Source organism: Lynx canadensis, chromosome C1 (assembly GCF_007474595.2).
Source record: "Lynx canadensis isolate LIC74 chromosome C1, mLynCan4.pri.v2, whole genome shotgun sequence".
NCBI lineage: Eukaryota > Metazoa > Chordata > Mammalia > Carnivora > Felidae > Lynx > Lynx canadensis.
In genome coordinates this window covers 150949428-150972152 of record NC_044310.1, presented here as the reverse complement: position 1 = coordinate 150972152, position 22725 = coordinate 150949428, and the positions used below count along the sequence as shown (strand labels likewise).

The window sequence follows — 22725 nt, the reverse complement described above, 5'->3', positions numbered from 1 at the left end:
GCCTGACGCAGAGCTTGAAATCATGAACCACGAGATCATGACCTAAGTTGAAGTCAGGTGCTTAACCAACTGAGCCACCCTGATAGTCTTTATTTTAAAATCAATTTTGTCTAATATAAATATAGCTACACCAGTTTTCTTTTTGCTTCCATTTGTATGGACTATCTTTCTTCATCCCTTCACTTTTAGTCTGTGCGTGTTGTTAGATCTGAAGTGAGTGTTCTGTAGGCAACATATAGATGTTTATTTGTGTTTGTTTTTTTGTCCATTCAGCCACTCTAAGTCTTTTAATTGGAAATTTTAGTTCATTTACATTTAAAGTAATTATTGACTGGTATGTACTTAGTATCACTTTGTTGATTGTTTTCTGGCTGTTTTTGTAGATCTTCTGTTTCTTTCTTCTTCTCTTGTTTTCTTTCCTTGTGGTTTGATTTTCTTTAGTGTTATGTTTGGATTCCTTTCTCATTGTCATTTGTGTATCCACTATAAAGTTTTGCTTTGTATGTATGTATGCATGTATAGATTTTTATTTTGTCTCTTAACTAATTATTATAATTTTACTACCTTCTGTAGCTTTATAAGTAGTGTAACTAATTTTATTATATATTTACATTTGCCAGTGAGATTTTTAACTTCATATGCTTTGTTGTTACTAGTTTGTGCTTTTTCTTTTCAGCTTAATGTAGTCCCCTAACATTTCTTGTAAGGTAATTTTAGTGATGATAAGCCTTTTTATTTTTTGCTTACCTGGAAAACTCTTTATTTCTCCTTCAATTATGAGTGATAGTCTTGTCAGGTAGAGTATTATTGGTTGGAAGTTTATTCCTTTCAGCAGTTCGAATATATCATGTCACTCCCTCTGACCTACAAACTTTCTGCTGAAAAATCAGCTAATCATCTTATGGGGAGGTTCCCTTGTATATAACAAGTTGTTTTGTTTTGTTTTGTTTTTTACCGTTTTTGATATTCTCTCTTTGTCTATAACTTTTGACATTTTGATTATAATGTGTGTTGGTGTGGATCTCTTTGGGTTCATCTTATTTAGAACTCTCCATGATTTCTGGAGCTGGGTCTGTTTCCTTCCCCAGTTTAGGGAAGTGTTAAGCCATTATTTCTTCAAATAAGTTTTCTATTCCTTTCTCTCATCTTCTTCTGGGACCCCAATAATGTGTATATTATTTCACTTGATGTTGTCCTACAGGTTAAATGGTCAAGCTCTTTAGCTTTCAAAGTAACTGATTAATTGGTGCTAATGTCCTACCCCCACATTTATTTTATTATAGCTTTAATTTACCTTATTTTTTTGGAAAATTTCAAACTTATACAGTATAAGCAAAATCACATAATAAACTCTATTTACTCATCAGCCAGTTTCAACAATTATCAATAGTCAGCCATATTTGTATCATTTATACTTCCACCAACATGTCTTTTTAAATTTTATATATTTTTTCTTTTAGTTAAATTTTATATAAATTGAAATCACAAATCTTACCTGTACCATTTTGACAATTGGACAAACCTGGATACCACACACCCCTTTAACAAGATAGAATATTTCTATCTCCCGAGAAAGTTTCCTCCTAGACTATCTCCTCCCTTCCTCTTCCAAGGACAACCACAGTTCTGAATTTTTTTAACCTTAGCTTTGCCTGTTCTTGAACTTCTAAAAATGGATTCATACAGTATCCAGTGTTTTTGCGTATATAGCTTCTTTCACTCAGCATAATATCTGTGAAATTCATCCATATTGCTTCCAGTATCAGTTGTTCATTTTTTTTTTTTGTTATTGTTTAGAAGTTTTCCATTGTATCAATTCCACACTACAATTTGTCTAGTATTTTGCTTAGGTACAGACAATTCAGTTGTTTCCAGTTTTTAGTTATTATAAATAAAGCTGCTGTGAATGTTTTCATACATGTCTTTTTGTAGATAAATGTTTTCATTTCTTTTGGGTGAAATTACTAGGTAAAGGGTGGTTGTTTATTTAGTTTTAAAGTTTAATCTTTTCCCAAAGTGGTTGCACTGTCACTTCTTTTTAAATTGATTTTTTTTTGTTATTTTGAATAGGATCATTAAATCAAGTGAAAAGCCCCACAGTATAACAAGTATATGTTGAGAAGTATTCTTGGCATTGTATTTCAGTCTACCTGATTGTTCCATGCTGCCTCCTACGGGTAAGGGCTTCCATTAGTTTCTTATGCATTCTTCCAGTTATTTTAATTTTTTTTATTTTTTTTAACATTTATTCATTTTTGAGACAGAGACAGAGCATGAATAGGGGAAGGTCAGAGAGAGAGGGAGACACAGAATCCGAAACAGGCTCCAGGCTCCGAGCTGTCAGCACAGAGCCCGACTTAGGGCTCAAACTCACAGACCACAAGATCACGACCTGAGCCGAAGTCGGATGCCCAACTGACTGAGCCACCCAGGCGCCCCCTTCCAGTTATTTTAAATGCAGTGATGAGTAAATAAACATATATTTGTCCCATTCCCTCTCCTAACACAAAAGTGGCCTACTATGTATCCATAATGTACCTCCCTATTTCCACCTAACAACATATCTTAGAGTCTATATTGGTGAATAAAGAGCTTCTTCTTTGTTTTTTTTTTTCTAAATTCTGCTCTATTGATGGCTCCTTGGGTTGTCTCTGACTTGTTACTGTTATACACAATGCCGCAATGAAGAATCTTGTACCCACATCATTATATATGTGTGTGTGTGTGTGTGTGTGTGTGTAGGAATAAAATTGGGACAGATTTTCAGAATGGCGCATGAGCCTTACTAGGCCAAGGGTTATAGGTATTTGTATTTTGTAATGTTGTCAAATTTTGCCTACAAACATTTTGTAACATGATGTGCTCCCATCAGCAATGCAAGAGAATTCCCTTTGCCCATAGTCTTGCTACCAGGGTAATACCATGAACCTAGATCCTTTCCATTCCCAAACATTGCAACCCAACCATTCTGAACAGCTGAGGAAAATCAACATGCAAAATTCCCATACCCCATGATTTTGTCAGGTGAGGTCCTAAGAAGAATTCGATACATAATTTTTGAGGCCAAGTGCAAAATAAAAATGCAGAACCCTTGGGGTGCCTGAGTGGCTCAGTTGGTTGAGCCTCCGACTTCAGCTCAGGTCATGATCTTGCGGTGTGTGAGCTCGAGCCCCGCGTCGGGCTCTGTGCTGACAGCTCGGAGCCTGGAGCCTGTTTCAGATTCTGTGTCTCCCTCTCTCTCTGTCCCTCCCCTGCTCATGCTCTGTCTCTCTGCCAAAAATAAAATAAACATTAAAAAATGTTTTTTAAAGTGCAGAGCCCTTGATCAAAAGTCATTAAGAACTTCAAGATGATGAGAGCAGAGTATTAAGCCAAGCATGGGGTTCTCTAAACATATGGCTTCATGCAACAGCATAGGTTTTAGGCCCATAAAAGTTATCCCTGGTCTTAATCATCATAAAGAAAGCAAGAAATCTTTGAATAAATACCTTATTTTACTTTAAAACTTGATGCACATTTTTGTACTCTACTCCATACAATAATTATGTTTTATATTACATATACCAAGTCAAGTTGACCTTTCAGGAAAGTATATCATAGCTATTATGTGACAATGCCCCCTGGCAGCCACCAGGCACCTCCCATATAGTCTGATGGGAGAACTCTAGATGGCATACCCCAGAATTTCCCTGCTCCTAGATAAGCTATTTAGCACTAGTCATATAAATACGAGGACACCGCTTTCTCTGCCTTACATGTGAATAACTGAATAACTGCAACAATGGGAATTGAAGGCCAAGTAGAGGCTGGCGTTGGGACAATCATTGGAAGAAGATCCACAAGTCCACATTGCACTTGATGTTTGTCTTATTTTCTGATAATACAATGTCCATTAGGGAGCCTGCTCTGCCCCTGCTAGGTAGGAGAGCAGAGCCCTATACAATGAGGCTCATAACACTTCTGCATTTTCAGAATGCTTATTATTATGGTGTTGGGGACTGCCCAGAATCAGTGTTGGAGGGCTGGAGATGAAGCTAGAGGAAATTTCCTGAAAGAACTTGGCATAGGCACTTCTGAAATAACAGAAAGCAAATGCGGTGGAGGGAAACAAGTTATGTAGTAAGATATTGAGAGATATTGGAAAAGAGCAAAGCCAGGGACTGCGTTAAGGATTTTATATACATCATCCACAGAGCCCCCTTCTTAGGACTGCTCCACAAACAGGTAACACCTGAAAAGGAGGCCAACACAGAGGGATGAAGAGACATCTGTTCAAATAGGCAAAGACAAAAAATAGAACTGAATGTATAGTCAATGTACTCATGAGGACTGAGGTAAGAGAGGAGTAAACTAATCCACACTTTCAAGCCATTACTGTATTTATAAGTGTTAATCCACGTGTCCTGAGGAAGGCCACCTTTCTCTGCTCTTTCACCCCCTCTGCTGGTGGTGCTAAGAAGTAGTCCTCAGGTGAAAATACCAGCACACACCAAGAAGAAGGTGAAGAAAATGAGATGGGTATTTTGTACAACCAAGCTTCTCAAACTTTAATATGCATATTAATTGCCTGGGAATCTTGACAAAATGCAAATTCTTACTGGGTAAGTCTGGACTTGGGCCTGAGAGTCTGCATTTCTAGCCAGCTCGCTCCTAGGTGATGCTGGTTTTTGGACCACACTTTGATTAGCAGGGCTTTATACCATCGGTAATCACCAGTACAAACCCCTTTCCTGAGGTCTCCCAATTTCACATAGAACTGATCTCTGTGGCCTTTAACTGGCTTTACATCAAATAGTGGGTCCAAACCGTGATCAAACAGTTTAAGTTCCCTGGGAATGTTTCTCCAGCTGCTTCCACGATTTACTTCCGTAAAAGTCATTAGCTTTGGCATGCACTTGATGGTGTTCAAATATTGGAATCTAGCTAGGAAATGGTGCAATGATTTTGTCATATGGAATCACATTTTTATTTCACAACAGTCATTTAACCAACCCTCTCATTTTACAAATGAGGAAGCTGAGGCACAAAGAAAGGATGTGACTTGACCACAGTCACACAGCTTGTTGATAGCAGCCAGACTAAAATCTAATTACACTGACACTGTTCTCATGCCACCTGTCCAGGTCACTTCACATTTCTCTCTTTCTCTAAAGTGACCAGACTCGTGTCTGCTAAATCCTGTGTATCTTTAAAGTCCTAAGTGGTGGGTCACAAAGCTCAGGAAATGTGACAATATGCATCTCATCTCAACAGTTTTCCTCACATTTTCTCTTTTGTGAATTAGTGTCCGGGTCTCTCATCAACAGTTAGTCTTTATATATCCATTAGAAGAAAAAAGAAATACTAGTTCCTGTCTTATTATCATTACCTATCTTGGATGTTTAATCCTCATTTTGCTGTATCCTTTCTGCCTGAATCCAATTTTCCACAACAGGACACATTAGGTCTTAATCGATATTTTAAAACAATTCCTCTAGAAAATAGTACAAATAAATTTCGTAGGGTGGGGATGAGAAAATTCTGATTAAGTATGTGTTGAGCAAATGATTTATTACTTGGGTAGATGATAGAATGAACTGATTATTGCATTCAAATGAATGCATCATAATGAAACAACAAACGGGAGGACTTGTAAGACCCCCAAATGAGGCCATGCTCAAAGTGAGGTTAGCCATAGTCTATGTAATTTCACGGGTTTTTTGTCTTCGGCATCAAAATTCACTTTAGAGTACTTAAGTGATTTTCATGCCTGACTGAGGGTGAAGGGTGAATTTCCAAACTGCCCTTTCCATTCCCAACAACAAAAAAAAGCAAGAGAGTAAATAAAAAGTTTCCTGGTCTCCGAGGTCCCACCCAATATAAGCTTAGAATGCAGATGAGCAAAGTGAGTAGGCGAGTGAAATCGTTTGTAACAAAAACTCATTATTTACAGATGAGAAATTTATACTGTCAGCGTAATATCTGTGAGTCTAAACAACGCTGAGAGTATATAAATACAGTGCACTGTGCTGCAGAAGTACAGGGCTCAGGACACACACATCCAAAGTTCCGAAAAGAGGGCTCGCTCTCTCTCCACCTGCTCTGTTCCAGTCAAGTGTCAGAAGGTAAGACGAATCGGGAGTGATTGCAAGATTGTAAATCTTGTTTGGGGTACAGTTAAGTATTTTTATGGGGCAAAGTATTATGAATTAAGTGCTGTTCTTTCATCTTATACTTTATTAATCATAATACAGGGGGCGGAATCGAGATGAAAAAGTGATATAAAACGCATTTACATATATTTATTTCAACATAATGAAGCTGAAAAACGAATTGGATAAATAATTCAATTTAAAGATATAAAATAGAAAGAAAAACAAAGATTCAAATCAATGCCCTTGTAAGATTTAACAGTTATGAGGACTGCATTTTAAAAGTAAATGGTTAACATTTTGAAAAATAAATATTTTGCTAGGGTTTGATAAATGTATATACTACTTTGAACAGAAGGCGCCTTTTAAATTCAGCAGAAATGTGTCCATTAGAGAAGCTATAACAGCAATTGCTCCTTACCAATGAAAACTTATGGCTTTCCAAAAGAACAGAGTCAACATCATCCTTCAAATATTCAAATTTCTGATAAGTCTATCAAAAAATCAACGTCCGTGAAATCAGTTCACTGTAAATGAGACATAGCATATTTGGTGCAGAAAAAAATGTAGTCAGTTATTAAGAAGTCTTTGGATGGAACTGAGTAAAACCACTGATGAATAATTACCTCCCAGGGACTGAAGACCAATAATAATAAATAATATATCTAAAATGTCCACATCCTGAAAGGAAATTTAGTAAGTCTCTTCAGAAAAAAACAAGATGTTCTAAAGTACCCATTTAACTTCTTAAGGACAAAGAACAATTTTACAAAGATCCTCAAAGGAGAAAGTGATAAAGGGGTGTGTTTTTGCCATGTGCACGAAGGACTTAGCAGAGGAAATGAGCCAACCGGTTTGAAAAGGACTTATTTGGCTTACAACACCAATATATTTAGGGATATGATATAATGTCACCTTATCTAGGTCTAAGGTTAATCTTTCTAAAAGGCTTCCTACACAGAGAATACTATCGTTACCATATTTTCCTTTAAATTTGAATGGCAATATGTGGTTCTTTAAAAAAACTGCAGATTCTCTCCTTAGACGGCCTAAAGGGGGGTAATTAAAATTCTTCTCTTATTGAGCAGGAGGTGGAGCTAAAATAACGTAAATATTTTCTTTCTCAGTAGTGGCATTCAAACAATTAATCTGATTCTTCAAATGTTCACAATTCCATAGGCTTCCACTAAATGAATAACTGACATCTTAAAAATCAGTTCCTTTTTCAGTAGAACTCATTTTGTTGACTGTAGAGGACTGAAGATACTCACTTCCCTACAGTTGCTTCTCTTTCAGTTCCCACAGTGGCAAAATCTCACCTGTTCTAAATCTGCCTCTGTAAAACATACCAGAAAATATCGTAAAATTTTTTGGATCTTTGCGTAGAAGGAATTATTTAGGACTAAACCGGCTTTTTAAAAATATTTTTTAATGTTTATTTATTTATCCTGAGAGAGAGAGAGAGCACGCATGAGCAGGGGAGGGGCAGAGAGAGGGAGAGAGAGAGAGAATTCCCAAGCAGGTTCCTCACTGTCAGCACAGAGCCTAAATGCAGGGCTGAAACTCATGAACCCTGCGATCATGACACGAGCTGAGATCAAGAGTCAGACACTTAACCACCTGAGCCACCCTGGCGCCCCTAGGACTACATTGACTTTTAACAGTGGGGCAATCCTAAAAAGAAATGCTTGCCACCATAATTTTTTTAAAAAATTCCCCAAAGTATGAATTTACAATTGAGAATTATAATCAGAAGACACAACTTGCGTAGGTGACAAAGTTTCCTAAGTTTGCCAACTAGATGAACTGACCCAGAGCGAAATGCCAGATGAGGAACTTAATACTGATGAATGAAGAAGGGTGAACCTGTAATTCCTAATGTGTTACTTTGTCTAATTGACCACTTAATCTAAAAAGACAGTATTTCAAAGAAAAAAAAATACCACTGCAGGTACTACAGTCTGCATGTTTTAGTGCCAAAGACAGATAGTAAATATGGCTAGGATGTTCAAGAAAAGATTGATAGTTTAAAATGTTAATATTTATAAAATCCTTATTTCAAACCAAATGCCATTTGCCAAAAGTACTCATTCAAATCATTTACGGATAAGCATAATCAAACATGGATTGAAATCCCCACTTCTCAAAGTAAACACGGTCGGTCTTAAAGGTAGCAGAGAGAAGTCCATGACCAATACTGGACTCAAAGGTTCCATTCGGTAAACAGAGAAGCGTGCCCTGTGGGGTCATGCTGCTCACATTCATATTGATCCCCATCCCGTCCACACTGCATCATCAGGTCCTTGGCATCCAATGGCTTCACAGGGCATCTGCTTGAGATACGAAGACAAGCAACCAGGTGTATCCCACAACCAAGCCTAGGGTGTCAGTAGCGGTGAATGACGTATCCTGGACAAAGTCCAATTATAAAACAACCTGGGGACTTCCAAGACTTCAGAAGCAAGCATTAATTTTCTTTATGACAGTGATCTCTTAGTTTCTTGGTTGTGATTGTTCAAGTTGCCAGAAGCATTAGTTTTTGTTGCAAATTGCTTGTCTTTAAAATGATTTTTCCCTTTAATTTAGAACAGGTCAAAGCACCCTAAAATACCTCAAATCTGTTGGCCGCTTTATAATTACAAAGTCTAGACCAAGTTACACTATTTAAAATATAAATGAATAATACATCTGAACCGACAGCTGGTATGCCAAGTTGTAGCCTGAGGCTGCTTTAAGATGGTTGAAATGCAGTATAATGTAAATGCTTGGAAGTGAAGGACTATTAATTGAAAGCCAGACTGATAGTGAAGGGGGTGGCATTATGGATAAAGTGCCATTCAGGCTAACCATATGTAGCATATCATCTACAGTAGATATTTTAAATGTTTATCATGGACATTTTTAATTTCAAGTCTGGAAATGAGCCTTCTGATCATTAACACAAGTGTCCTACACTAATGAAAGAGCTTAGTTGGTGGTACATAGCTTTTTTTTTTAATTGGGTGGAACATATCTTTTGTATCCTTTTTTGTCGCCCCCAAAATCTGGGGAAAAATATAATCTACTATCTGAAATGAAGCAGGAAATATAATCAGAGTAAAGTTGATGACTAGCTTATACTTTCTATTTGTAATATTTACTTAGTCAAAATTGAACTAATCTAATTGGACAGGTTTAAATGTGGTTGCCTGTCTCCCCCCACCCGCACACCCCCCTCCCTGACTCTGTGTTCCCACAGGCAGCAAAAATGAAAAGCATTTACTTTGTGGCCGGATTGTTTGTAATGCTGGTACAAGGCAGCTGGCAACGTTCCCTTCAAGACACAGAGGAGAAATCCAGGTATTAAATCTCTAGACTTTAACTAACATGATATTATGGTTAGAATACAGCCTTTTAAAACTATGGTTCGTGAATAGGTCTCAGTAAAATACTCTGCACATTTTCCAAATGTTCAAGGTATCATTGTGATACAGGCTTTTCTGCAGTGTAGATCAGAGTATGTGCTATTTCATACCCAAAGGGGTGGGCAATGTTGAAAATTTATTACACAGTAAATTATAGCTCTTTCGAATCTTCAGTTGATCCTATCTGTACATTCATTACATACTGTAGAATAGATTATTTTAATGATTCATACCAACTTTGTGTCCTTTTTAAAAATAATGGCTAGTTGTTAGCTATAAAAGTCATATGTGTTCACAATAGAAACTATTTTAAAAACATGCAATTTTGTTTTCAGTGCTCAAACTTCATTATTCAGAGAAAACTGTTAATAATTTTGAAATTTGGTATATTATTTTCCTGTATCTTACGTGTATGGTGTATAAACGTATTCCAGATACGATGTTTTTTTTTCTCTTAGCATTATGTTGCTAGTTTTTTCTTATATCATTAAAAATACCTATTATATGTAGGACCTTTAATGCTTGCATTCTATTCCATCTCATAAATGTACAATATTTATTTAGCTATTCCTCCTTTATTGAACACTTAAGAATTCTTCAAATTTTCCCACAAAGAATACTACAAATAACATTTCCCCCCTGGATTTCTTACTATTTTCTGAGGATAGATTTCTAGTAGTAGAATTACTATGTCAAAGGGTTTTGAATGAGTCTAATTTTTTTATATTATCTTGCCAACTTGCTTCCCAGAAAAGTCACACACATACACATTCCCATCAGCAGTATAGAAATACTTCTCTCACACTATCCTCCCCAGTATTTAATCTTCACTAATTTGACAGGTAAAAATAGTATCTCATTTCTATTTCTGAGTATTAATCACATTGAATATTTCCCCATATTTACCATGCCAATGAACTGTTGATTTCTAGCATGCGGACTATCCACTATACAGTTTCAAATTACCAAGTGCACTTTTTCTTGTCTTTCTTTTTTTTTTTTTAATGTTTTTAATCTATTTGAGAGAGAGAGAGAGAGAATGAGAGGGGGAGGGGCAGAGAAAGCATCTCAAGCAGGTTCTACCCTGTCAGTGCAGAGCCCTATGTGGGGTTCAAACCCATGAACCATGAGATCATGACCTGAGCTGAAATCAAGAGTTTGATGCTTCATCAACTGAGCCACCTATGCACCTCTTTTGTCTTTCTTTGAATGTTTGTCTTTCTTCCAGCATTAGCTATCATATACCCAGGTAACTAAACTTTTTTATATGAATATATGCAAAACAAAATTAGGAACATATCTGCTGCCCAGCAAATGATGTGGAATTTTTTACTTTTAAAATATTCAAGTCATTGATCTCTTCTGTCATTATTAGCACAATCATGAGTAGATGAATTAAGTGAAAAAAGATTTATTTAATCCCATTTCAGAAAAAAGAAGCCAGGTGAAAAAATCTATTACTAGAATTCAGAATCAGAGTGTATTCAATTCCAATACAACTGTGGAATTCTCATGGCAAGCCAAGGTGTCTCCGAACTACTCACTGAAATACTCAAGGCACCTGCCTTCCAGCGTCATACGGTGCAGTGTTTTGTAGAGAGGTACTATTGAAGTGATTCTACTCTTGGGGAGAGATTTAGTTGTACCCATCACTGTTCTTTACAGATCATTCCCAGCTCCTCAGACAGACCCGCTCAATGATCCGGATCAGATGATTGAGGACAAACGCCATTCTCAGGGCACATTCACCAGTGACTACAGCAAGTATCTGGATTCCAGGCGTGCGCAGGATTTCGTGCAGTGGTTGATGAACACCAAGAGGAACAAGTAAGAGTCTGAACCTAGTCCAAAATTTGCACACAAATATATTACATAAATATATCTAAAATTTCTCCTGACTGTTTTTTTTTATCATGTTCATCAGTTAGTACACATAGGCTCTTCCAATTTCGGTGATTTTCAAGGTTGGTGATACTGTCCTTTGTATTATTCCTTGAACGTCCCACCCTCTCACCCCTTCAGTCCCCTTATCTACCCTCCAATGGGACTTAGACTTTATATTCCCACCTGTGGTCTTAGCAATATTTACCCTCTTGGGCCATTTTCCTTTAAAATCAGAAGTTGACTTTTGTGAACCTGCAAGATTAGGAATCTAATTTCTGACCAAAAGATACAGCGAATTCACCATTCCCTTGTAGGGTTCAAACTCATGATTGTGATCACATTCAAAGTATCCTCTAGCCAAGTTAATCATGGTAAGGAATGGAAACAGATGCAGTCTTTTTCTTGTAGAATACAATCCAAGATACACATTTAAAATTACAGCCTAGCTGCACAGCATAAAGAGAGAAGAAGGCAAATAAGAACACAAGCCTATCATAAGGCATACATTTTAATGTTGGATTTTCTTTGACAGTGTTGGGTTTTTTGCTACATCTAGGCTACTGGAGGAAATCATCTGCAAGGGTTTCACAGAGATGGTGGAATTTCACAATTTCTTTGGAGGATGGCCCACAAGGGGAAGGGAGTTATGCATACAAAGTAGCTAAAGGAATCTAAAAATCAGGAAAGGGCATAGATTTGTCTGGATAGAATAGAGGTGTGCCTGGGTGGCTCAGTCGCTTAAGCGTCCAGCTCGGGTCATGATCTCATTGTTCATGAGATCCAGCCCCACACTGGGCTCTTTGCTGACAGCACAGAGCCTGCTTGGGATTCTCTCTCTCCCTCTCTCTGTGCCCCTTCCTTGCTCATGCTCTCTCTCTCTTAAAAATAAAAAGAAATAAACATTTAAAAAAAAAGAAAAGAGAAGGGAGAGAGGAAGGGAGAGCAAGAGAGTAGACACAAACCAACAGGAGAAACAGGAGAGACAGAGCAATTGACCAAAAGTTCTTAAGTGAAATTTACAGCTACAGAAATGATGGTCATGGCCAGAAGAGACACTGGGAAAAGTTCCTGCCAAGGACTAGAGATGAGGCCTTTGGTAAAATGTGGAAAATCAGAAATTTGAAAAAAAATGGAAACAGCTGTCCTCATTTCTAGAAAAAGAATGCCACAACTTGGTAAACTAATGTGAGACAATTATTTTCTTAGGCAGTTTCTGTTGTGTGTTTCAGATAAACCTTCTGGGGTAACACACATCAGGGAAACTGAGGGTGGCTCGTCACCCACCTACACAGAGCACTCTGCACATGCTTGAGGGTGAAATGGAGCCCTCTTCTTCGCTTTCCTCGTTGCTGGCCCATCACACGTTTCCTTTAGTCCATTATCCTGTGGTCCTTTTGCTGGATTTTGAGATGGCCCTTGGCTTTCCCTAGAAGCATTGCATTAACTCTGACCCCATGTGGAATAATAACAAACAGCCGCCTTACCTGCAAGTAGCACAGCATGGTGCGGAACCCACTTATATTGAGACTGAAGTGAATGCAGCTTTAATAATCAATGGCACAGACAAGCAGGGGAGCCGAAAATGAGTGAGCCGATAGAGTGGAGGGGCTTTAGCCCACTTTCATTGTTACTAGTCCTGTCCCATCATCCTTCACTCCAGGTAATTGATGTAGCTTCAGGATGATCCCCTGGCTACCCTCATCTCCCAAATCTCCCTCAGCCCCTTCTACATAGGATCCTGAACCCCAGGCTGCACTGTTTAAAGGTGAGAACCATATTGCTAAAGAGACAGATCTTCAACTTAACTTTCACATTTCGTTCAGGAATAACATTGCCAAACGTCATGATGAATTTGAGAGACATGCTGAAGGGACCTTTACCAGTGATGTAAGTTCTTATTTGGAAGGCCAAGCTGCCAAGGAATTCATTGCTTGGCTGGTGAAAGGCCGGGGAAGGCGAGAGTAAGTCTGTACATTCTTATTTAACATTTTTTTTTTGCATGATGCTGAAAACTTAGACTACAGTTATCTATATATGGATCTGGATTACAGAAGCAATTAGTATAGTCTCACAAAGTGAGGAAATAACTCATATTGGTGGGAGACAGTCTACAAAAGTCTAGTCTGTTTTACTTTTGATAGCAAGGATTAATAATATTTGTAATTAATTATTATTCTCTATTAGAGTGGCATTGTAATTAGGGCATTCATTTGTCAATCCAGAACACTCTTGATAACAAGTAGAATGCTTTTTTGATAACTGTACGAAGACAACCGGCTTAAACGAGAACTGTTGGGAAAACTAGGTTTAAGGAAAAAGGAGACACAATGCTGAAAACAGAAAGTCCGACTGTAAATATTTACACATGGGATCATTTATATGTGTGTGTGTGTCAGGATTCAGGTAAAAATGTGATGAAGACTAAAAGGAAGACAATTTAAGATGTGTAATGAAATGACCCTCAAAGCACAGATACGTGGGAACAGTCATAGATTTAACAATATGCCCATTTTTTTAATAGCGCTGTCATATAGACAATCACCAAATTGTCAAAGTTGAAAATGAAGCTAGAGCCTTTTGGGACTTTCTTGGAACTTACCACAACCAAACAGATTCCTGAACCATCTCATTTTCTCCTGATCATTTTGATTGACATTTGAAATATGAGAGGCAGGAAATTCATGTTCAACTCTTTTTTTTTCTTAAGTGAGATTTAAAACAAGTTCACTGAGCCTTAAAGAGAGCTTAAGGCAAAAGGAAACTAGTATTGTTACTGACTTAAAACATGATCAAACCGATGAAACTAATTGGTAAAATAGTCACTTACACTTGAGGATATTTTGTAGTGTTTTAATGTACTGCAAAAATTCCTGCTAGAGCAAACCATTCAAAGAGGAAATGTTATATGGACTAAACTTTAATCGGCTAATCCTGTACTTTGCCAGGCTGTTCAGACAATCACTAGTTTTACGAGACATCATACGTTTTTCTGATTTATAGACGAATTAGTCTCAGTAATAACATCTGTGCTGCCAATACACTAAAATATTCAAAGCAGCCTGGAATATTGAGAAGGGCATGAAGCTACTCCTTAGGTCTGGTTTCAGTTCCCAACTCTGCTCTTTCCTACCTAAATCATTCCCTTGCCCACAAGCAGGTTTCTGTGAGGCTTTTCATAGCAGGCCCCTCCCCCCCCCCCCCCCCCCCCCCGGGAAATAGAAACTTACTGTTTTCTCAGTGACCCTCACACATGCTACCAGGGATAAGCAGTCAATAAGCACTTAAAACCTTTAACCACTCATTTGGCCCTTATTCCTTCAGTTTCCCAGAAGAAGTCACCATTGTTGAAGAATTACGCCGCAGACACGCCGACGGCTCTTTCTCCGATGAGATGAACACAGTTCTTGACAATCTTGCCACCCGGGACTTTATAAACTGGCTGCTTCAGACCAAAATTACTGAGAGGTGACACCATTTTAGTTAATTCTGAAAACCATCAAAACTTTCATAACTATTGTCATACAGGCTACAGGTGGTTCCCGGTGTGGGGAAGAGGGTCTTTATTTAGTCTCTTGGTATATAATCGAAATTATGAATCCTTTAAGAAAACATTATTATATTCACTTTTCATCAGTAAGATTTATTCATTTACCCCTCTATTGCAAAAAGCATTTCCTGAGTGTCAATAAGGGATAAGGCATTAGGAACACAGATATGAATGAAACATGCAGATGTTAAGGCATTTGCATATTAATGTCACATTAAAAATTGCTATTTATGGTGACATTTTAGCACATAGGAAAACACCAGTATACATGGTATTATGTCCTTACTGTAATAAGCATAGTAGTAAAAGTTTAAACACCAAAACTTAACCACTTATTTTCATAGGTTATAATTGCTTTTTATAATTTTTCATAAACTTTATATTTCATCATAGGGGAACTTTAGGATAAGTCGTCTCTGCAAATGTTTGAAGAGTTGAAAAGACTAAGGGATTTATAAGATGAAAAGATTGATGAACAAATTTTATCAAAGTAAATCACTGAAATATTTCCTGGATAACTTAACTACTAAGTGTCATCGAAGTGTCATAGCTATTGTTAAATCACTACCTTTTTTTTTTTTTTTTAATTTCTAGGAAGTAAGTATGTCACTGTTCAAGATCACTTCACATCACCTGCCAGCCACATGGAATATTTGAAATTTTAAGTCCTGTAAATTTAAGAGATGTATCCTGAAGCCATATTGCTTTGCATGCCAATAAATAACTTTTCTTTTAATATTGTGTGACCAAAGATTGTAAATGGAATAAACCATGGTCAAAGAGTTGTTAAAATACCAGCTTTAAAATGTGGAAGTGCAGAATTCTCTCCTTTTCTTATTTTGGATGAAGTACCCTAACCTGCTTACATTTAGCAATGAAATTACTTTTCTGTGATGTAATTTGTACATATAAATTATTTCAATCACAACATATCTGCATTGTAATGATAAGATAAGGGAAGGACTAGTAGCCGCAGTGGTGAAACTGGAAAGAGAAATTCCTTCTTGAAACATTTGTCATAAAAATGCTCTGCTTTCAATATATAAATGGTAGATAAATAAAATTTTCAAGCTTCTTTACCATTGTCTGCCTTCTCTCTTCTTCATGACCCCACTCCTTCCAAACACCCCTTCTTCCTAAGCTCATAGCCCATGAGCCAAATCTGGTGCCCAGACATGGCTTCACGATTTGAATGGCTGCACCGTGCTTTGTGGGCAACCCTGAAAAAATATATAAACGTATTGATTTCTGGCTTATCTTTAAAAATTAAATCATCAGTTGGGGCGCCTGGGTGGTTCAGTTGGTTGAGCGTCTGGCTTTGGCTCAGGTCATGATCTCGCTTTCCGTGAGTTCTGGCTCCGCATCGGGCTCCGCATCAGGCTCTGTGCTGACAGCTTAGAGCCTGGAGCCTGCTTCGAATTCTGGGTCTCCCTCTCTCTCTGCTCCTCCCCTGCTCATGCTCTGTCTCTCTCTCTCCTTCAAAATAAATAAAAACATTAAAAAAATCTTTTTAAATAAATAAAAATTAAATCATCAAGCAATATTAACCTGCAAAACGAATCTCATCTGGAGCTAAGTATCAGCTGTCTCCTGAAGAGTCACATGCTCATAGTCAATTTTGTTTATTTAAAAAAAAAAAAAAGCTATTGTTTTTCTGGTCTATATTTCATTTATTTCCACTGTGATCTTTTTTATTTCCTACCTTCTGCTAACTTTGGGCTTAATTGTTCTTGTTTTTCTAGATCTTGAGATGTAAAGTTAGGTTGTTTGAGATCTTTTGATTTTCTCAATATACACATTTATCACTTTAAACTTCCCCCTGCTTTTGCAACATCCTCTGTATTTTGGTGTGCTATGTTTCCATTTTCATTTGTTTCAATATTTTTTTTTAATTTCCTTTTGGATTTCTTCTTTGATCTATTGGTTGTTCATGAATGTGTGCCTAGAAACTTCTCAGGTCTCCTTTGTTGATTTCTAGTTTCATACCACTGCGGTAAGAAAAGACAGTTGGTAGTTGGTATGATTTCTATCTTCTTAAATTTGGTGAGACCAGCTTTGTGGCCTATCATATGGCCTTTCCTATTCTGGAAAGTATTCTATATGCACTTGAGAATAATGTGTATGCTGCTGCTGTTGGGTGGAATGTTCTAGAAATGTCTGTTAGGTTAATTTAGTCTAATGTATGGTTCAAGTTCAACATTTCCTAGTTGGTTATTGGTTTGGATAATCTGTCCATTGTTGAAACTTGGGTATTACAGTCCCCTACTACGACTATGATTATATTGTTATCCATTTCTGCCTTTAGATATGTTAGTATTTGCTTAATATATTTAGGTGCTCTTATGTAGGGTGTGTCTACATTTATGACTGTTATATCTTTTTGATGAATTGACCCCTTTATCAACATACAATGACCTTCTCTTTTCTGTTACTGCTTTGGCTTAAAGTCTATTTTGTCGGATGTAAATATAGCCACCCCTACTTTCTTTTGGATTCCACTTGTATGGAATATCTTTTTCCATCCCTTCAGTTTGAGCCTATGTGTGTCCTTAAAGCTAAGGTGAATCTTTTATAGGCAACATATAGTTAGGTCATGGTTTTTAATCCATTCAACTACTCCAGGCCTTTTGATTGGTGAATTCAATCAATTCACATTTAGAGTAATTTTTTTTAATGTTCATTTAATTTTGAGAGAGAGAGAGAGAGAGAACGAGCAGGAGAGGGACAGAGAGAGAGGGAGACACAGAATCTGAAGCAGGCTCCAAGCTCTGAGCTGTCAGCACAGAGCCTGACATGGGACTCGAACTCACAAACTGTGAGATTATGACCTGAGCCAAAGTCAGACGCTTCACCAACTGATCCACCCAGGCGCTCCTAGAGTAATTATTGCTATGGAAAGCCATCTTATTCATTGTTTTCTGGCTGTTTTATAGTCCAATTGTTTTCTTCCTCTGTTTCTGCTTCCCTTTGTTAATTGGTGATTTTACATGTTTTTTTTTTCCTGTTAAACAATGACTTTATTAACATAAAAACATACATACCCACAAACTATAAAGTGCTAAGAAACTTAAATATTTAAGTCATAGCAAGCAGGTGGCAATTCAACATCCAAGGCCCCCAGAATGCTTGAAGGAGACCACAGCAGATTATACTTCCAGAGTTTAGAGGTCATTTTTAGAGGGGAAAGGGAGCCACATGTAATAGTTTTTCAAGCTTCCACTTCTCATCCAGGCTCATGGGAAGCATTCTCTTCAAGAGGAGGTATGCCATTTCATATTCCTCAAGCAGGTCAAAACTCTTGAAGACTAGAGGATATAAAGGAAAGAATTTTTCTATTTCTAGATCAGCATCACTCAAGGCAGGAATGGAACTTTTTGCTTTAACAGTCTTCCCAGTCATCTGTTTCACAGGGAACTTTGTCTATTTCTGTTTGAGGGCTCCATTAGTCTTTACTGACTTTTCTGTAGTTATGTTAACAGTTCTCAAAGCCTTTCTGGAAGCGTTAGATAAGGCTGGTGGAGCACCAAACATTTTGCCAACATGTGGCATTGAAACCTGAGATCTCCCATTGAAGGCTCTGGCTTGAAGTCCAGATTCTAGCTTTAGCCCATCCTTAGGTGCTACACAGGTACCTGGATCACCATTTTTCCTTAACAACAAAGATCATAGCAGCCATTCTGGATTAGGCAAGGCTCAGTCTCTTTTTCTGCTTTTGATTCCCCTTTCTTTATCTTTTGTGAATCTTCTCTAGATTTTTGCTTTGTGGTTGCTCTAAGCTTACATAAAAACATCTTATAGATAAAGCAGTACATTTTAACTTGACGGTGACCTCACTTAATTCACATTCAAAAGCTCCACCAAAAACCCCACAAAAGCTCTAAATATATATATATATATAGAGAGAGAGAGAGAGAGAGAGAGCGCACAAGGGAGAGGGGCAGAGGAGAGAGAGAATCTTAAGCAGGCTCCAAGCTGAGCCTGCTGAGGGTCCAAGCTGCAGCTGCTCCAAGCAGGCTTGGAGCCTGATGTGGGTCTTGATCCCACAATCCTTGGATGACGATATAAGAGCTGAAATCAAGAGTCAGACGCTCAACTGACCGAGTCGCCCAGGTGCCCCCCTTTATATTTTAGATGTCACAATCTACCTCTTTTTATATTTTGTATTCTGCAGATGCTTTCTATTGCATTTTTCATTTCATTCACTGAATTCTTCAGCTCTAGAATTCGTTTGGTCCGTTTTATGATTTCTATCTCTTTGCTAAATTTCTCATTTTGTTCATGTATTGCTTTCCTGATTTTCTTTGAATTGTCTTTTTGTGTTCTCTTGTAGCTCATTGGGTTACCTAAAAATAGCAATTTAGAATTCTTTATCAACTAGATTGCAAAATTGAGTTCAGCAATTGGAGGATTATTGTTATCTTTTAGTGATGATATGTGTTCTTGATCCTTCGTGCTTCTAGAGTTTTGCATTGCTGCTTTCATATTCAAGGTAGTAGACACACTCTCAAATCTTTACTAGTTGCCTTCAAGTAGGATATATTGTTCATTGGTCCTATTATATGAGGGGCTTCTCTGACCTTTTATGGATACATCCACTCTACACTTCCTACTTCCTCTTGTGGAAGAATTCTTAAGCTTTTGTGTCTTCTCTGGTTCTTATGATTCACCAGGCTGGCTGCTGGAAACCTATCTTCTGTTTTCCAAAAGGTGGCACTACAGCTCAAGTTTGTGACTTCTCCCTTGCTCAAAGACCCTGATCTAATTTTATGAGCGTACTCCATTTACCAGAGCTGGCTCTCTCACCCACTGCACTGGGGAGCACACACCAAGGGGCAGGCATAGAGTTGAGGGAGGTGTGGGTTCAGCATTTGGGGTATTGAGAGAGCCTACAGGCCTGATGGAGATGGGGAATGTCCACCATGCTTTCTTGTATGCAAATCGTTGCCTTTACCGCTCCAAAACCAATGTACCCATGGGTGACTTAAAAGGCTCATTTGGAACTAAAATTTGGTTTAGAAACTGTATCTTCATTATACCAGAGTCAAAAGTGTGAGAACATCGCTGTGAATGTTCCAGTTCAGCAGCAGCCTTCAGAACCATGGGATGTCCTCATACAAAAGAGGAGAGGTAGTCAGCTGAGAAAACTGGCACATGGCTCCAATGAGTGGAAAAGGGAAGGATAAAACAGAGTATGTGAATCAAGCCCAAAGGAATGACAAAAGTCAAAACCAGAGAAGATTAATCTTCCCTTAAGTAAAAGAAGCAAACTAAGGGACAACATTAGGAAATAAAGCTAAGGAAGGAGTCGTGTAAGTGTAGAAATGAAGGTGAATTATTAGTTATGTATTTGTTTAACTGTGTGTAATACGATCCCAATCACAGAGAGTTAACAATATAGGTGTTTGTTTCCTACAATACAAGAAATCCACACATAGGGGGTCCAAAGCTAAACATGTCAGTAATAGCACATGGTCTTTATCCTTCTGCTTTGCCATCGTTAACAAATGCCTTTCCTCCCATGGTCGCCTTAAGATTGGAAGGTGACTGGCCCATCTCCCAGTTTCCTGTTCATCTTCCGGGGAAAGATGAAGAAGAAAAAAAGTGAAAGATGGGTAGGAAGAGAGAGAGGAAAAAGAGGAAGAAAACAAGAATAAGACGTATAGGAAGTGAGAATTAACAATCAGAAATACAATGAACTGATTTTGAGAAAGTGAAACACTCTCAGAAATCCTCAGATTTTCAATTTTGTCTTGCTGGCCAGAAATGTGCCCCATGACTACATCCTGGCTCTAAGGGAGGCTGGGAAATGCTGCCTTTCAGCAGCATACAAAATCAGGATCATATTTATTAGGAAAAGGGAAAAAATGAATATTATGTAGGGAACTAAAATCAAAAAGCGTATTACCACAGTCAGGGTTAGATGCCCAAGCCTTAGTTTAGTGAGTGTCATCTTTGTAGTTTTAGGTGTTGTTGGCCTAATGTAAGTCCAAACACACTTACAAAAACAAAAATTCAGACTGCCCCTGAACTCAATGTGAGAAAAGTAAAACACCCAACAAAGAAATTATTGGAGAATATTCAATGAGACTCATACAAGCATTTTATATCTTCAATTATAAAACTAAGTTTAAATAATGGGAATACAGGAGTAAAGGATTCAAGTTGAATTAACCAGGCAGATATAAAAGAAAGCAGAATTGTGCTTTTGTCATCAGAAGGTAAAACTTAAGGAAAAACTATTACGGAAAGAAGAATACTTTAAGATCCTAAGTGTTATTGGGGACCCTGGGTGGCTCAGTCGGTTAAGCATCCGACTTCAGCTCAGGTCATGATCTAGCAGTTGGTGAGTTTGAGCCCTGCAACGGGCTCTGTGCTGACAGCTCAGAGCCTGGAGACTGTTTCCGATTCTGTGTCTCCCTCTCTCTCTGACCCTTCCCCATTCATGCTCTGTCTCTGTCTCAAAAATAAATAAACATTAAAAATTTTTTTTAAATAAATAAAGTTTATTTATTTATCTGGGAGAGACAGAGACATCATGAGTGAGGGAGGGGCAGACAGAGAGGGAGAAAAAGAAAACCCCAAGCTTGAAACCCAAGCTTGTGGGGCTTGAACTCATAAAACCGTGAGATCATGACCTGATTGAAACCAAGAGTCAGACACTTAACTGACTGAGCCAACCAGGTATCCCTGAAAAACCTGTTTTTTTTAAAAAAGTGAAAACATACATACTATAAGAAATGTTAAAGAGTAAATAATTATCAAAGTAAAAAGAAAAATTTTTAATTAAGACTAATTTGAACAACTCTATGTTAATATATTTAAAAACAGATTTAAAAAATACCTGTATAAAAAATATAGCTCACCAAAATTGTCCTCAATATAGATGGACAATCTAGAGAGATAATTTTCCACTGAATAAACAGAAAAAGGTTTTAAAGATGTCCCTACAAAAAACATGTGGACCATATAATTTCGCAATGGATTTTTACTTAACCTTGAAACATCAGATAATGAATACTATTAAAGCTATTCCAGAATACTGAAAACACAAAAACTTCTACATTCTTTTCCTGAAGTGAGCGAGTATAACATTGATAATAAAATATGAAAACAAATCGCACAAAATTTTACAGATGAATGTCACTTATAAACATAGATTCAAGTATCTTTTAAAAAGAATCCAACTGTCCATTAAAAATACAATGTGGAGAAATTGGAACACTTGTGCACTGTTGCTGGGAATGTAAAATGATGTAGCTCCTGTGGAAAATAGTATGGCAGTTCCTTAAAAAGTTAAAAATAGAGTTATCATCAAACCCAACAATTCCACTTCTGGGTATATACCACAAATCATTGAAAGCATGATCTCAAAGAGATTATTTGTGCACCCCTATTCACAGCAGCATTATCCACAATAGCTAAAATACGGAGACAACCCAAGAGTTTAATGACTGATGAGTGGATAAACGAAATGTGTCATAGACATACAATGGAAAATAATTCACCCTTAAAAATGAAGGAAATTTGGGGGCGCCTGGGTGGCTCAGTTGGTTGAATATCCGACTTCAGCACAGGTCATGTCTCACAGTTCGTGAGTTCAAGTCCTTCATCGGTCTCTGTGCTGACAGCTCGGAGCCTGGAGCCTGCTTCAGATTATGTGTCTCCCTTTCTCTCTGCCCCTCCCCTGCTTGCACTCTCTCTCTCTCTATCTCAAAAATGAATAAACACTAAAAATTTTTTTTAAAAAATGAAGGAAATT

General features: G+C 37.6%; 1 protein-coding gene and 1 pseudogene across 2 annotated transcripts; one reads left to right on the top strand and one right to left on the bottom strand.

Annotated features, from left to right (window-relative positions):
- The first annotated feature begins 6002 nt into the window (after positions 1-6002).
- On the top strand, positions 6003-16045 carry GCG (glucagon). Of its 2 annotated transcripts, XM_030328013.1 has the most exons (6): positions 6004-6104; positions 9370-9470; positions 11201-11362; positions 13243-13380; positions 14741-14884; positions 15561-16045. In XM_030328013.1, exons 2-6 carry the CDS (start codon positions 9379-9381, stop codon positions 15565-15567), a joined length of 543 nt encoding a protein of 180 aa, XP_030183873.1. In that variant the 5' UTR covers positions 6004-6104; positions 9370-9378; the 3' UTR covers positions 15568-16045. The 2 variants fall into 2 exon arrangements, with proteins under 2 accessions (XP_030183874.1, XP_030183873.1); XM_030328014.1 differs by lacking the exon at positions 15561-16045 and having other exon boundaries at positions 6003-6104; positions 14741-14888.
- A 1988-nt stretch (positions 16046-18033) lies between these two features.
- Positions 18034-18642, bottom strand: LOC115522294 (annotated as a pseudogene).
- Between the last annotated feature and the right edge of the window lie 4083 nt (positions 18643-22725).

What these genes read in the sequence shown, in the direction of transcription:
- GCG (XM_030328013.1), top strand. Translation starts at nt 9,379, where the DNA reads ATGAAAAGCATTTACTTTGTGGCCGGATTGTTTGTAATGCTGGTACAA. An exon ending in GACACAGAGGAGAAATCCAG is followed by an intron (nt 9,471 to 11,200) that starts GTATTAAATCTC and finishes TGTTCTTTACAG; the next exon opens with ATCATTCCCAGCTCCTCAGA. An exon ending in AAAGGCCGGGGAAGGCGAGA is followed by an intron (nt 13,381 to 14,740) that starts GTAAGTCTGTAC and finishes TTATTCCTTCAG; the next exon opens with TTTCCCAGAAGAAGTCACCA.